At 47.6% G+C, this 12,688-nt stretch overlaps 1 protein-coding gene across 1 annotated transcript in view; it reads right to left on the bottom strand.

Annotated features, from left to right (window-relative positions):
- Positions 1-1,174: 1,174 nt before the first annotated feature.
- The window catches only part of LOC114067297 (cullin-9-like), a gene marked incomplete at its 5' end in the record, with an annotated part of 14,574 nt that continues 3,060 nt past the window's right edge, over positions 1,175-12,688 (bottom strand). The window contains 16 exons of the mRNA XM_027902619.1: positions 1,175-3,030; positions 3,298-3,389; positions 3,598-3,731; positions 4,050-4,167; positions 5,498-5,608; positions 6,088-6,162; positions 6,373-6,466; positions 7,372-7,535; positions 7,623-7,787; positions 10,083-10,223; positions 10,508-10,871; positions 10,950-11,209; positions 11,290-11,486; positions 11,928-12,045; positions 12,228-12,373; positions 12,525-12,681. Of these exons, the coding sequence (XP_027758420.1) occupies positions 2,838-3,030; positions 3,298-3,389; positions 3,598-3,731; positions 4,050-4,167; positions 5,498-5,608; positions 6,088-6,162; positions 6,373-6,466; positions 7,372-7,535; positions 7,623-7,787; positions 10,083-10,223; positions 10,508-10,871; positions 10,950-11,209; positions 11,290-11,486; positions 11,928-12,045; positions 12,228-12,373; positions 12,525-12,681 (2,529 nt within the window). The remainder of the gene's footprint in view (positions 3,031-3,297; positions 3,390-3,597; positions 3,732-4,049; positions 4,168-5,497; positions 5,609-6,087; positions 6,163-6,372; positions 6,467-7,371; positions 7,536-7,622; positions 7,788-10,082; positions 10,224-10,507; positions 10,872-10,949; positions 11,210-11,289; positions 11,487-11,927; positions 12,046-12,227; positions 12,374-12,524; positions 12,682-12,688) is intronic.

The raw sequence follows: 12,688 nt of genomic DNA, 5'->3' as shown, positions 1-12,688 counted from the left end.
AGGAAGGGAGGGGGAAAGACCAGGGGAAGATGATGGAATGAAAGAAGGAAGAAAGGTAAAAGAAAGAAGGCAGGTAAGAAGGAAAGAAGGCAGGCAGGGAGGCAAGCAAGAAGGAAAGAAGGAAGTATTGAGGAAAGTAGCAAGAGAAGAAGGAAGATAATAATTAAGAAAAGAAGTCAAGAAGGTGGAGAAGTGGGCAAGGAGGAATAGAGGAAAGCAGAAAGCCAAAAGGCAGGAAAAAGGGGAATTTAAGTCTGTAAGTACATAAAGTGAGGTCAATAGTGAAAGGAGGAAGTAGGAAGTAAAGAGTAATAAAGGATGAACATAAGGAAGGACAGGCAGAAGGATGGATGAAAGGAAGAACAGAGGGGAGGAAGGACAGATGCAGTGAGGATGGAGGGAAGTAAGGGGGGAGAGGAAGGAAAGGAGGAATGTAAAAGAAGAAAGGAATGAAAGAAGAAAGTAGGGATGTAGCACATTTGTAAATATTGTACCTATCTTTGCATGTTATATGCAAAGTCATTTGATTGTAAATAAATTTTGTTTACAGGTTGTCATGATCAGGGGAAATGGATGCTCAACAAAAGTAATGGAGGTAGAAGGGATAGCAGGCAGGAAATAAAAGAGAACTTGGCAATCATGCTGCATAAGGTTATCTGCCCCAAAAAATCAACCGACTTTACCCAGATGCACAGGCCCCATTACTTAGCCTGGATGAGAAATATGTCATTTTTGTGATTAATAAACAGGCAAATGCTTCATCATTCAATTAGTGATGTTCATGAATGAATGAGACTCTCACTATCCCTAATTATTACTATGCTGAGAAGGCACAGTCAAGAGAACAGGCTTGTTAAAAATCAGCAGGGAAAGAAGCCCCTGTTGATCACAACTCTAGTCCGACACTGTGAAGAGACTTCAGAGTGAGAGGCCCCACAGTTGTGCAACTCAGACCACTTGCCAGTAAAACACTACTCATAACTTCTGCCACTTACCCAGTGAGGTTTGTGAGTGAGTGAGCCCCAAAGGGCTCTCACTTCTGATGACAAGTGTCTGGCACGGCCTGCTCCAGTGCCAAGTAGGTAGTTTGACTGGGACAGTACATCTGTCAAACCATAACACAGGTGTTCTATGAGCTAAGGGAGGACAGAAACTTCCTGCAGAGCAGAATGGCAAGGTTTGATCTTGATTTTCAGTACAAATATTGTCCATGAGAGTAGAGACTCACAGTCCTTCTGACTTTTTGGGGTTTAAGTAGGCATCCAGGAAACAGTGAATGAAGAACTCAAGGCATGAATCTCCACATTAAGCAACTTGAGCATCTAGGATGTTCTGCTCTGTCCCCCCAACAACCTGGGAAATTCAGGTTGTTCCTGCAAGAAACAAGTGGTCACACTGGGGAAGATGAGGCTGTCCGGGCATCCCCATCACATCTCTCCCCCTCAGCACCTCTGGGAACAGGGCCTAAAGAGGTCACAGGGAACCCCACTTGCCATGTATGGGCAGCAGGGTTGGGACTTCCACCATGACAGGCTCTGCAGGACTAGGAGCAAGGGGGTGCAGGGGAGTGGAAAAATCAGTCCTCTCTCCCAGTCTGTCCTGGCAGTTGGTCCCTGCTCAGCATCCCACAAGGGCCCCACAGCCCTCCCGGATGATACCCAAGGCTTAAGAGCCCTTGTCTCCAAAACAATCCTACAAACCTCCGAATCACCCCTCAAGCCCCCATAGCAGTTCCACATCTGCCTTCTGCTGGGCACCAGATGTTACCATCAACACACAGGCAGTCTGTCCTGCTCTTGCTCCCAGAAACACCAGCCCCACCAAACTCTGTGGTCTGGTCTGCCATTCTCTTTTCCATCCCTCCCCATACCTCCTTTTGTTCCCTGAACTGCCATGAAGGAAAAGTTACTTTATAGGGCAGACTGTGTGACCTGGGTGAGGATCCCAAACCCACACCAATTTCACAAATAACTCCTGGGATGACCACATCAAGGTCACATCCTCCTCACTTGAGGATATCCTACTCTCCCTCCCAACCCATGTTCCCCACAGACAACAAGAAGGCTTGTGCTTGAGGAAAAGTGTTTCTTTCTTTAAACAGAACTTTTTTCAACCATTGTTCCTCAGGGTTTTCTTTTTTTTTTTTTTTGCAAAGATAAAGTATTATCTGAACAATCTCTGCACATATATATATATAATATATGTTTATACATTTAAACAGTCCTGCAAACTTGTGTCACTCACAGTAGCCCTTCCTGCTTCACAGCAGAGAAGAAAACTCCAACAGCAAAAATGCTGGTCCTCTCAACCAGAGGAACTGAACCACATCCATCTGCGGCTCTGGAGGGAATCCCACCAGCTCCAGATGGGAGGCTTTGACTTGAGTGTAAATGCATCACTCTACAGCATTTCTAGACACTGGCCATTTCTAAACAGTGCCATGCTAGGATACATGCCACACTCATCTGTGCCCAGTCCTTGGGGAGAGCACATCCAAAGACAATGAGCAGCCCTTTAACAGGTGGCAAGTAGGCCTCACTTTGCAGGTGGACTGTGACTTTGTAACTCAACTAAATAACTATAGGCAGAACTGGAAACAAGGAAAAAAGGCAAGGAGATAACTTTCTGAGAGAGGTGGCCACAGTAACACAGACCAGCTTCCCAGAGCAATATTTCAGCATATTAAAGAAGAGTCACTGAGCAATTAGCCTCCCAGATGAAATGCTTTGTTCCCCCTGAGAGCTCCTCCCTGCCTTTGAAGAAAAACACTAACACAAACTGGTTGAGACAGAGTAGAGGCAGAGGTCCAAGCTGGCAGGCTGGGTGATAGACCACTTCTAGTCATAGCTATCATCATCATCAAAGTAGGAATCACAATCTGATTCATTATCAATCATAAAGTTGTCTTCATCAAGGTCATCATCATCATCATCATAGTCTTCCTGCCACTGTGGATCATACTCCTCATCTTCAACCTCTTTGCCACCTTCATCTGTGTTGGGGGAGTCACACAAGATGGTACGTTTTTGCCTGTTGAGAAGGAGAGCATCAGAGCAGAGCCCCAGCTGTGAGCAGCAACCACAACCCAACCCCACAACACCCTACTACAGAGGTTTTGCTGCTTTCCTTACACCACTGTCACTTAAATTGTTACCTCAAACCACAAAAGAGGATGTAAGTAATTAGTATCTGTTATTCACTCTTTTGTACGTCAGTGAGCACAGGAGAAAACTCTGCTCACCTGCTTTTCGTCTGCATTTATCCACCTTTCATTTTTATCCAGCTAAGAAAACTCACCCTGTAAAGGCAAGGGCTGAAGCAGGCACATTTGCGAGTTTCAGCTTTCTCTGACCAGGATCTCCTGAAGTCTGGAGCCCAACATGGAAATCCTGCTTGCATGAAATAACAACCAGAAGAGAGAGAGAAAAAAAAGAGAGAGAGAGAATATGCAATTTGGGGTGTATTTTGTGCTGCAAACCCTTTCCCTACACACACAACCCTTAGAGTCTAACCCCTCAGCTGATCAAGCCCTTTGGCATGCCCACAGTCAAACTAGACCAGAGCAAGACAAGCCACTATCAGGCATGTGAACTTCACCTGTGTGGAGTGCCAGAGAATTGCAAAGAGACGCTCCTTGATCTGGCGTACCAATTCCAAACCAGCATTGAAATGCTCTGCTTTCAGAAGCTGAAGAGATGAGGCCAGGTCCTGGTACTGCAGCAGGGTTTCCTCTGCAATTAAAGTCATGTTGCATCACACACTCTTAAGAAGAGACTAAGTCTTTGGTTCTGATTAGGAAGCCGGCCACAGCTACGTAGATCTCCTGTGCACATATGGCACATTGCAGAACGGAACATGTTGCTCTTTACTCCATCAATCTCCATCGGCAGCCAAATTGCACCAGTGGACTTCCCAGAAATTACATCAAGAAAGCAAAAATGGGCTGGGAGAAGTGAGAGGCCAGCTATTGTCCCACTACAGAGCTGCTGCTCTTTGAACCATATAGTTTGGAACACTAGTCGCTCCTCTAAAGAGGCTGCAGGACTTACCCAGAAGGATCTGCAGAGTATTAGTGAGCAGCTCTAGGCTCTCAGCTTGCTGTTCCACAATATCCATGCTCTCAGTGTCCTGGTTATAGTAGCTGTACACACAGGAGTAAGCCAGCACCTGAAACAGTACAGATCATGCTGTTAAGCACCCTCCTCCAGCTTCAGAATGGGCAAGAAGTGAGCAGCATCAAACCCTTCCAGACCTCATTATCATCAGTGGCTGAGAGAAGCCTGGCAACACCTTTGGTGTATGGCCATAGCCCAGTGACCCATTATGCCAAGTGACAGCAGTGCCAGGCTACCTAGAGCTACTCACAGGATTGGAAATGAATGTGCAATTATTTTATATTGAAGTCTGAAAAAACTGATTGTTCCCACCTGCAAACCATCACAAGAACACAGAATGTAAATGCATAACAAGTGTCACTGACCAGCAGGCAAAGAGTCAAAACCAGCAGCACACACGACCTGGGCTGGGCAGCCCAGGCTGAACTCAAGTGACAATGAACTGAGGGAATGGAGCACAAGGGGAAGCAGGCATGGTACTATAGAGCACCAAGAGCCCACGACAGAGGGGTTTCAAAAAGTGTCAAACTCCTATTATGAATAAATGATCCCTAAAGCAATTCAGGCACCCAGCAGGAAGCAAGACCACTGTTGCCATTTAAAGAAATGGACCAGGAAATTCAGTAGCAGGAACAAGCAACAGCGACATGTATCCTGGAAAACACAGGGGCTACCATACTGAAAAGACAATATAGGGTCAGGCATCCTTCTTCCACATGCCTCTCTCAAAATCAAGCCTGAATGCAAAAACAAGGTGTATATGCAAAGTCAATATCACTAGATAATTCCCACCTCCTGACTATGTTTCAGGGGATAGAAGGCATTACAGGCCTAAGCTGTCACAAGCTTACTGCACACTTCCAGTGGCTGCACTGCAAATCCTTTTTAATGTGGCTATCAGGGCATGCAGTAACTCAGGCTTCCAAAATATCTTCCAAAATATCATGGAATGGAGTTAAGAAATAAAAATCATGACATGAACATCAAGAGGAACTTCCTAACTGAAACACAGCATCAGAAGAGCTTTCAAAAGGTAAGTATCTTCACCAGGGCATTTCAAATTGGAATGGACCAAACCCACTATATGAAAACCCTATAGACCATTGTGTTGATTCCGTGGTGCCAACACGAGCTAAGTTGTCCTATGACCTGACTGTATGGAACACTGCAAACAGAGCCCAACTCCAAGTGAGAGCAGGGAAAGGCAGACATGAGCTCTGACCCTGTCCTGATGCTATCCCTCCCCTTCTGCTTTTCCTGTCTCCCCTTGTTTAGAGTAGGACAAGGTTGGTTTCTCCTCATGTCTCCTCACTTTAAGAAAGGCATAAAACACACTAATAGAATTAGGTCTAAACCTCAGCAAGACTGCTATCCAGCTTTACCTTCCGTGCCTGTTCTAGCACTTTGCAGGCATCAAGAACAAAGGTCAAGTTCCTAATTTTTGGCATCTCTCTGATGGAAGAAATACTGTTCCTCAGACTCACGGCAAATTCCTGCAATAACCAAAGGAGGGGAAAAAAAAAGCCAGTGTCAGTGTCAAGCTCTTTAAGATTGAAAAAATGGCACCTTCCACACAGGTATTTGCTAAGCATCCTTAAGTGCCATCCCAGAAGATACAGACAGCAGCACAGCATCCAACTATGACATCTCTGTCACTGTGCCATCACTTCAACCTTTTACAGTACCTCAGCTCTAGGCAGAATTCTGCCTTCAGTCACCATTGCTTCCAATTACTGCATCACTTTGAGCCTGTGAATGTCACAAGTTAGGTGCTCAGGTTCCACAACAGACTTGGTAGAAGAAAGCAGGCCAAGGACTACCCCTTATGTCAGAGTAAGGGTGAAATGGTCAGGCATCCCGACCTGGACCTGAAGCCTGCTCCTCAGCATAGAAGACGCTGAGACACAACAGAAGCTGTCCTGATCCCCAGGGCTAGGGCAACATCAGCATCTGCAAAAGAAGGGGGCCTTACCCTTGCATGATGATGAAAGGTGCATCTCTCATTGTAATCCTGAAAACGCTTCTCCTGCCAAGCTGCTTTACTCACCTGAAAGGAAAGGTAAAAGCAACCTGTAGCAATTTCTCTGAAGTACCAGGGATGCCTGCTGTACTGGAGACTTTGATAATGCTGTTAGTATTACTGGTGAGCGCAAAAGTCCAGAGTAAAGGCCCCAAGTGGAGATCCTCACCCTCTCTCTGAGAAGCTAGATGCTTCTGAACACAGGCATGAACGACAGGGATACAGCAAACCACTCACCATAGCAGAGCAGTTGTAATAATCCTTATGATTTGGTCTCCAGGGCTTGAGGCAACGCCAACAGAAGCCATGACTACACTTGGCACATGTCATACTGAATGGTAGGAGAAGAACAATAGAAATCACTCAGACCTAACAGCCACTTGCAGACAGTTCCTTCCAGTGCTCTCCTACACCTCAGCACTGGGGTGTGCCACACACTCACTCCTATTCACCCAGTACTATGCATTTTCCTGCATATATTTTTCTAAAGCCTTTGCTAGAAGCAGATGATGCTTAAAACCAGTCAGTCTCCAAAAGTGAGATGAGTAAACTGGCAGCATGATCTCACAGTAGCTTATCAAGTACTCAAAGAGTGACTAAGCATTCCACAGTTTGAAAAAAGATCCACATGAGCACCTCACCCTTCCCTCACTAACGCAGCACTCCACACAGTGCAGAAAGGCACTGCACAGCCCTAGGGCCACACACTGCATGTGGGGACAAATCACAGCTGGGCATTAAGGACTGTGCCAGTGCAAGAGAGAAACAAATGGCAAATCCTAAGCCCTAACTTCAAAGCTGGAGGTAATTCCCCTATCATGTAAAAAGCTGCCAGAGATCCAAGCTGATTCAAAACAGTCAAAAGAAAATTGCTCTAAGTTACAGGAATAGGTGAGCATGAAAGAAAATATGGTGCTGAGCTATCCACTCCCCTAACCTTTACTTCTATATGGCTATAGTGGCTTCTGAGAGTAGACAAGAGCACTATGAAAAGGTACTGCAAAATCAGTTCTGATTCTATCAGAGCCATCAACGGATTTAACTCTGAATGCTGGGGAACATTTTGCTTTTCTAGGAATTAAAAGCAATCACTCATTCTTTTAAAACTGTAAAGCAGACCTATTATAACAATTGAGCAATTGTCAAAAAAAAAAAAAAAAAAGCAAAGCATAATGGACCTAACTGTATGTTTTTGCCCTCTTCTGTTTCCAGTAGCAAACAAAAATGTGTACTCACTGCAGGCAACCCTCATTTTTCTCTATCTGAGCCTGGCAGTTCGGGCAGTGCTTTGAAATGAGCTTAGCCAGATGTTTGCTTTGGGCTTCACTTGTCATTCCTTCATAGTATCCATCATCATCCACCCACTGAGACATATGGCTGCAGCTGGCAGGATAATGGGCCTGAAAGGGAGACAGTCAACAGCACAAAAGCAGAATGGTGCACACCAAACCTAAGATAGTATTACTCATGATTCAGCTCAGCCTCACCTCTGGGAAGCTGCAGTTGAAGCAGGATATCCAGGAGCACTTGGAACACGCTGCTCCATAACCGAGTCCATCCTTTAGGAGAATCTGATCACAGCCCTGAGGGTTGGTGCACCATGTCAGGTTGGAGCAACACTCAACATAGCGTCTGAGGAGGGCTTTTTCATACTGTAATAAGAAGCCAGGAAGAAGATTTAAGGCAGAGAACTTGCATGGTTAGGCCTTACAACCAGGGTCTGGAGCCTCTGGGCTATACATTTCACTGAGCAACGGCTCACAACAAAAGAGCACTCAGTTTATTCTTTCATTCCCTTTGTGTACACAAACTTCCCCATCCCCACATGTCATATCTGGAGGCTGTTTCATTTCACAGAATTGCTGAGGTTGGAAGGCATTTCTGGAAATAAAAACCAGTCCAACCCCTCCAGCTCAAAGTAGGATTGCTCAAAACCATGTCCAGTTGGGTTTTGAATATACCCAAGGATAGAGACTACAAACCTCTCTGCCCAACCTGGTCCGATGTTTCATTACTCTTACTATTAAAAAAACCTCAACAACCCAACAAACAGTATTCTTACGTTTAAATGGAAATCCTTCTATATAACTTAGTGCCCACTGCCTCTTATCGTTTCACTGGACATCATGAAGAAGAATCCAGCTCCTTAATCTCATTTGTGAATTTACACATGTTGATAAGATCCACTCCTGAGCCTCTTCTTCTCCAGGCCAAACCAACCCACCTCTCTCAGCTTTTTCAAGAGGTGTTCCAAAACCTTTGTGGCCTTTTGCCAGATTCTCCCTAGTATGTCCACGTCTTTCTTGTCCTGGTGAGCCCAGAAAGGACCACAGTACTCCAGATGTTGTCTCACCAGCACTGGGTACAGGATCACCTTCCTCAGCCTGCTGTCACTGCTCTTCTGACATCAACCTAAAACACTAGTGGACCTTCTTAGCCACGAGGGAACAATGCTGGCTTATGTTCATCTTGTTGTCCACTGTGATCCTTTTTCTTATTCCTGCAGAGGTGTTTTCCAGATGGTTGACCCCCAGCACATACTGTTGCACTGGGTTATACTGGGTTATACTACATCAGGAGTAGGACTGGGCATTTCCTTTTGTTGAACTTGGAGGAGTATGTTTTAACTTCAGCATTAGATCTTCACACAATAATCTAGTTATTTTGAAAACAGGGTTGGACCAGAGATTTCAAATGATTATTGCAATCTAAATTATTCTATGACTGTCTCTGCACGAGACACTAACACTCCAGCCATACCACTTACTGAGCAAAGGAAAATATAACACTTCAGTGAGAGCATCAGAGCAACTTGTAAAATTAGCTGCAATTTATGTTCAATAATCATTTCTTTTTATAAAAAAGCCACAGCAACAGGCTATTAAATCCTGCTCTCAGACAGATGTGACTAAGGGATTTGCAAAGGTAGTAAGGACTAACTATATATGCACAGATACATGCACTAATTCTCTGAGCACTTCTTATAAAAAAAAAAAAAGATACATCTAAACCAATGCTTTTCTGTAGCCTTATCCATTTTGGTTGCCAGTTTGCAAGCTAAAAGCAAAATTTTAAGATAGAGAAGCCTTCATGACTACTGTTCATTTCTCCTTTTGACTGTGCATACAGGATCACAATGACAGTAAGAAGTTGGAAGAAGAGAATATTTCTGGAGAATCAAAGGAAGTGGAGACCTGTCAAACAACAGATCAGTGGAAAACAGACAAAACTGTTCTGTCCAGCAATTAACAGAAATAGTCTGTCATGTGACAGCCACAGCTCTGCCATTAGGTGGGGAGGGCATTCAGCTCTAATAACTAAAAACTAAAAGAACAGAAAGAAAAAGCAGCTTCTACCTTAGCAGCAGTTGCTGCTGTCCGCTACTGACCGAGGCCTAAAGCAAGCAGAGCTCAGGAAGCCTGGTTTAGAGATGTGTGAAGACTCACACAAACTTAGTGAAGATTAAGTTTGATGTGGTCACTTCTGTCATCTTCACAAAAACCTGAGGTGCTCAAAGCCAGAGACTGATGGAAGAGAAAGGACACAGGGGTCACTGATGCAGCAAGAAAGTGAAATTGCTCATGTTTTCCTTTGTCCTGGATTTTACAATTGCTTCCAGCACACCAGTAGAGGATACTTATCATGAGCTGCTACCACAGCTCTCACCTGGTCCTGAACTAATGATGCACCTGAAATGTTATTTTTTGGAGACATGTTTAGAGAAAATACCACTGTGCTCCTTTCGTTGACATTATGCTTTCTTGAATAGCTGGTATTGATCATAATCAGAGACAAGAGACACCACTGGGCAGAAATCTGGTTGGCCTTAATTGTCACAGTGCCAGAATTAGTAACAGGAAGGGGAAAAGCAGCGGCAAGATTATCTGATAGTGCTGACCAAATAGAAACTGAGCTTAAACACAAAGCAACCACCTCTCCTACTTCACCTTCGCTATGATCTCCTCTGAGGACACGATGGAGTAAATGAAGGCTGTGGTTGGCTGTGCATAGCACTCGGATATGGGACAGGTGCAGTTGACAACCATGTTCTGTTCAATGCGAGTTGTGAGATACTCACTCCAACAGGGCTGTGAAGGCAGAAAAGGAGAGATGAGACCTAAATAGGGTCGTGTGACTTTGGAAGCCTTCCCCACTCCGCAGAGGGTGCACAAAACCCCATAAACCCACGAGACAGTACAGAAGTGGGAATGGACAAATCAGGAGCTGAAGGATCACAACAAAAAAGAGAGCTGAGAAAAGAGAATGTATGAGCTCTGAAAATCCTCTGATAACACCTTCAGAACAGCTGCTCCAAGTAGACAGCAGCAATTCCCCAGCAAATCACAGGAATCAAAGACCCCGGGACTTTCACCTTGCAGCAGTAGTGCATGCAGCAGAGGGTCAGTGGCTTCTCAGTGGGACACAGCTGGTTCACACAGACTGGGCAGTGGGTTCCAGGGCTCGGAGGAGGCTGCACATCCTGCACTTGCAGCCCCGAGGAGATGAGCAGAGCGTCACGGTTCTCTACATAGCACTGGATCAGGAAATCCACATTCCACCTGCAGTGCATGAGGAGGTGTCGAGCAACATCATCTGATATGCTCAGAGTATCCTGGACCTGCTGTACTGTCTGGTTCATGAGCAGCTTTGCCTCCTCTGGACTAAGCGTGTGCCCCATTGGCACCTGCAGCATTGCCATAAGATACTCTTCTGCCCTGTCTATGCCAGGATTCAACCTGAATGTGGAAAAATGTGTCATGTTCATACATGGTAGAGATGCACACCCCTCCACACCTGGTGACATGCATCCCTACCAATGCAGGCTGTCTATGCTGTCCTCATCTGGAGATGCCTGTGGTGGCCTGCACTGGAAAGTCATCTGTGCCTGGCCCCCACGAGGTGTTGTGGGTTCAGCAGAGATGTATTCCAAGACATGAGGCCTCCCCTCCTGGCGCCGGAGATAGCCCTGGTTCAACAGGTGCAGGACGCAGGACAGCACGTCCACGCTGTGGCAGCAGAAGCTCAGGAACTGCACACCTGGCCCCAACCTGCCCTTCTGACAGGCATCAATCACCTATGGCAGCAAGGGAGCCCCATGCTGTAGTGCGCCACAGCACCCACACAGCCCCTCTCTGCCCCCCGGGACCTCCGTACCCTGAACACCAGGTTGTCGACATGGAGCTGCTTCTCCACCTTGAGGATGCGGGTTATGAGGCAGCAGAGGACGTTCCTCTTCCTTTCCAGGGCACTCACCTCTGCCCTCTCCGTCCGCAGGTACCTCTGCTGAGGCAGCAGCCTCAGGTGGCGGCCAGAGGCCTGGGCCAAGGCTGTGTGGTTCAGCCGCAGTGTACCTGGAGCCAGCACCCAACTGAGGGTCAGCCAAGCCTCCAGTTGGGCCCTGAAGGAGCCCCAGGACATACGTATGGCTGCTGGACCCAACCTGGGCCTCCCCCGCTGCCCACACAGTTGGCCGCCACAGCCCAATCCCCCACACATGGCCCCAAGCAACAGCCACGCGCACAACCCCTGTCCCTGTCCCAACCCCACACACAGGCCCGAGACACAACCACCCACACTGACCCGCACCCCGTGCATGGCCACAAGCCCAAGCCCCACACACCACTCCCAGCCCTACACCTGGTCCCTGACACACAGACCCGCACCCCCAGAACCACCAGACAGATCCACCTCAGCCCATTCCCTTGCTGTACAAGTTCATGCAGCCCTAACCCCAGCACCTACTCGGGGCTCAGAGCAGCACCTCCCCAGGGGTGCCCCAGCCCCACATTCACCTCCCGGCGTGCAGCTCTGCACCAGGACGCCCTGGCCGTGGGTCAGCGGTGTCAGCGCGTGGTGCACCAGGTCAGCAGGGAGCCCTGTAGCCTGCAGCAGGGCTTCCACAGCCACCTCCTGCAGCAGGGCAGGGGAGGTCAATGGCTGGCCAAGACCTACTGGCCACAGGCCCAGTTAAACAAGGGCGTCCTGTGCCCCAAACACTGCTGGAGACCCCACCGGAACGGAAGGGAGGACACAGCCCTGCCACGCTCTGGCATCCACTGCCTCCCTCTCCTCACTGTGGCCCCAGCTCCTACCTCGGTGTTGTTGAAGCACAGCAGGATGTACATCTGTAGTGTGGACACATGGAGGACACAGTCTCCAAACTGCAGCTCAGCGTGGCCCAGCCACGTCCACTGCAATCGCTGGGGCTTCGTGCACTCCCAGCCCAGCTGGCTCTGACCTGCCAGGGACAGTGTCAGCACCAGGGCCGGGGACCAGCCCCGACTGGCACTCCCAGCTCACCCCACACACCACCACTTCTGGCTGAGCTGCTGGGAGGGTCTGGGCCCTGGAGAGACCCACACATACACCCACTGCCACTCTGCACTCACTTTGCTGGCAGAAGTCGGCAAACTCATCCAGGGGGGAGCTCAGCGTTGCCGAGAAAAACCTCCCAGGGTTATCCATGTAACAGAGTGGGGAAACAGGCCAGCAGCGTGGGGACAGGGCCAGCACCTTCACCTCTGGCACATCCGCCACCGAGGCTGTCTCCAGC

This window comes from Empidonax traillii, unplaced genomic scaffold (assembly GCF_003031625.1).
Source record: "Empidonax traillii isolate 1590-97213 ecotype Southwest subspecies unplaced genomic scaffold, ASM303162v1 scaffold892:size253994, whole genome shotgun sequence".
Classification (NCBI taxonomy): Eukaryota; Metazoa; Chordata; class Aves; order Passeriformes; family Tyrannidae; genus Empidonax; species Empidonax traillii.
This window is presented reverse-complemented; position numbering and strand designations above follow the sequence as displayed.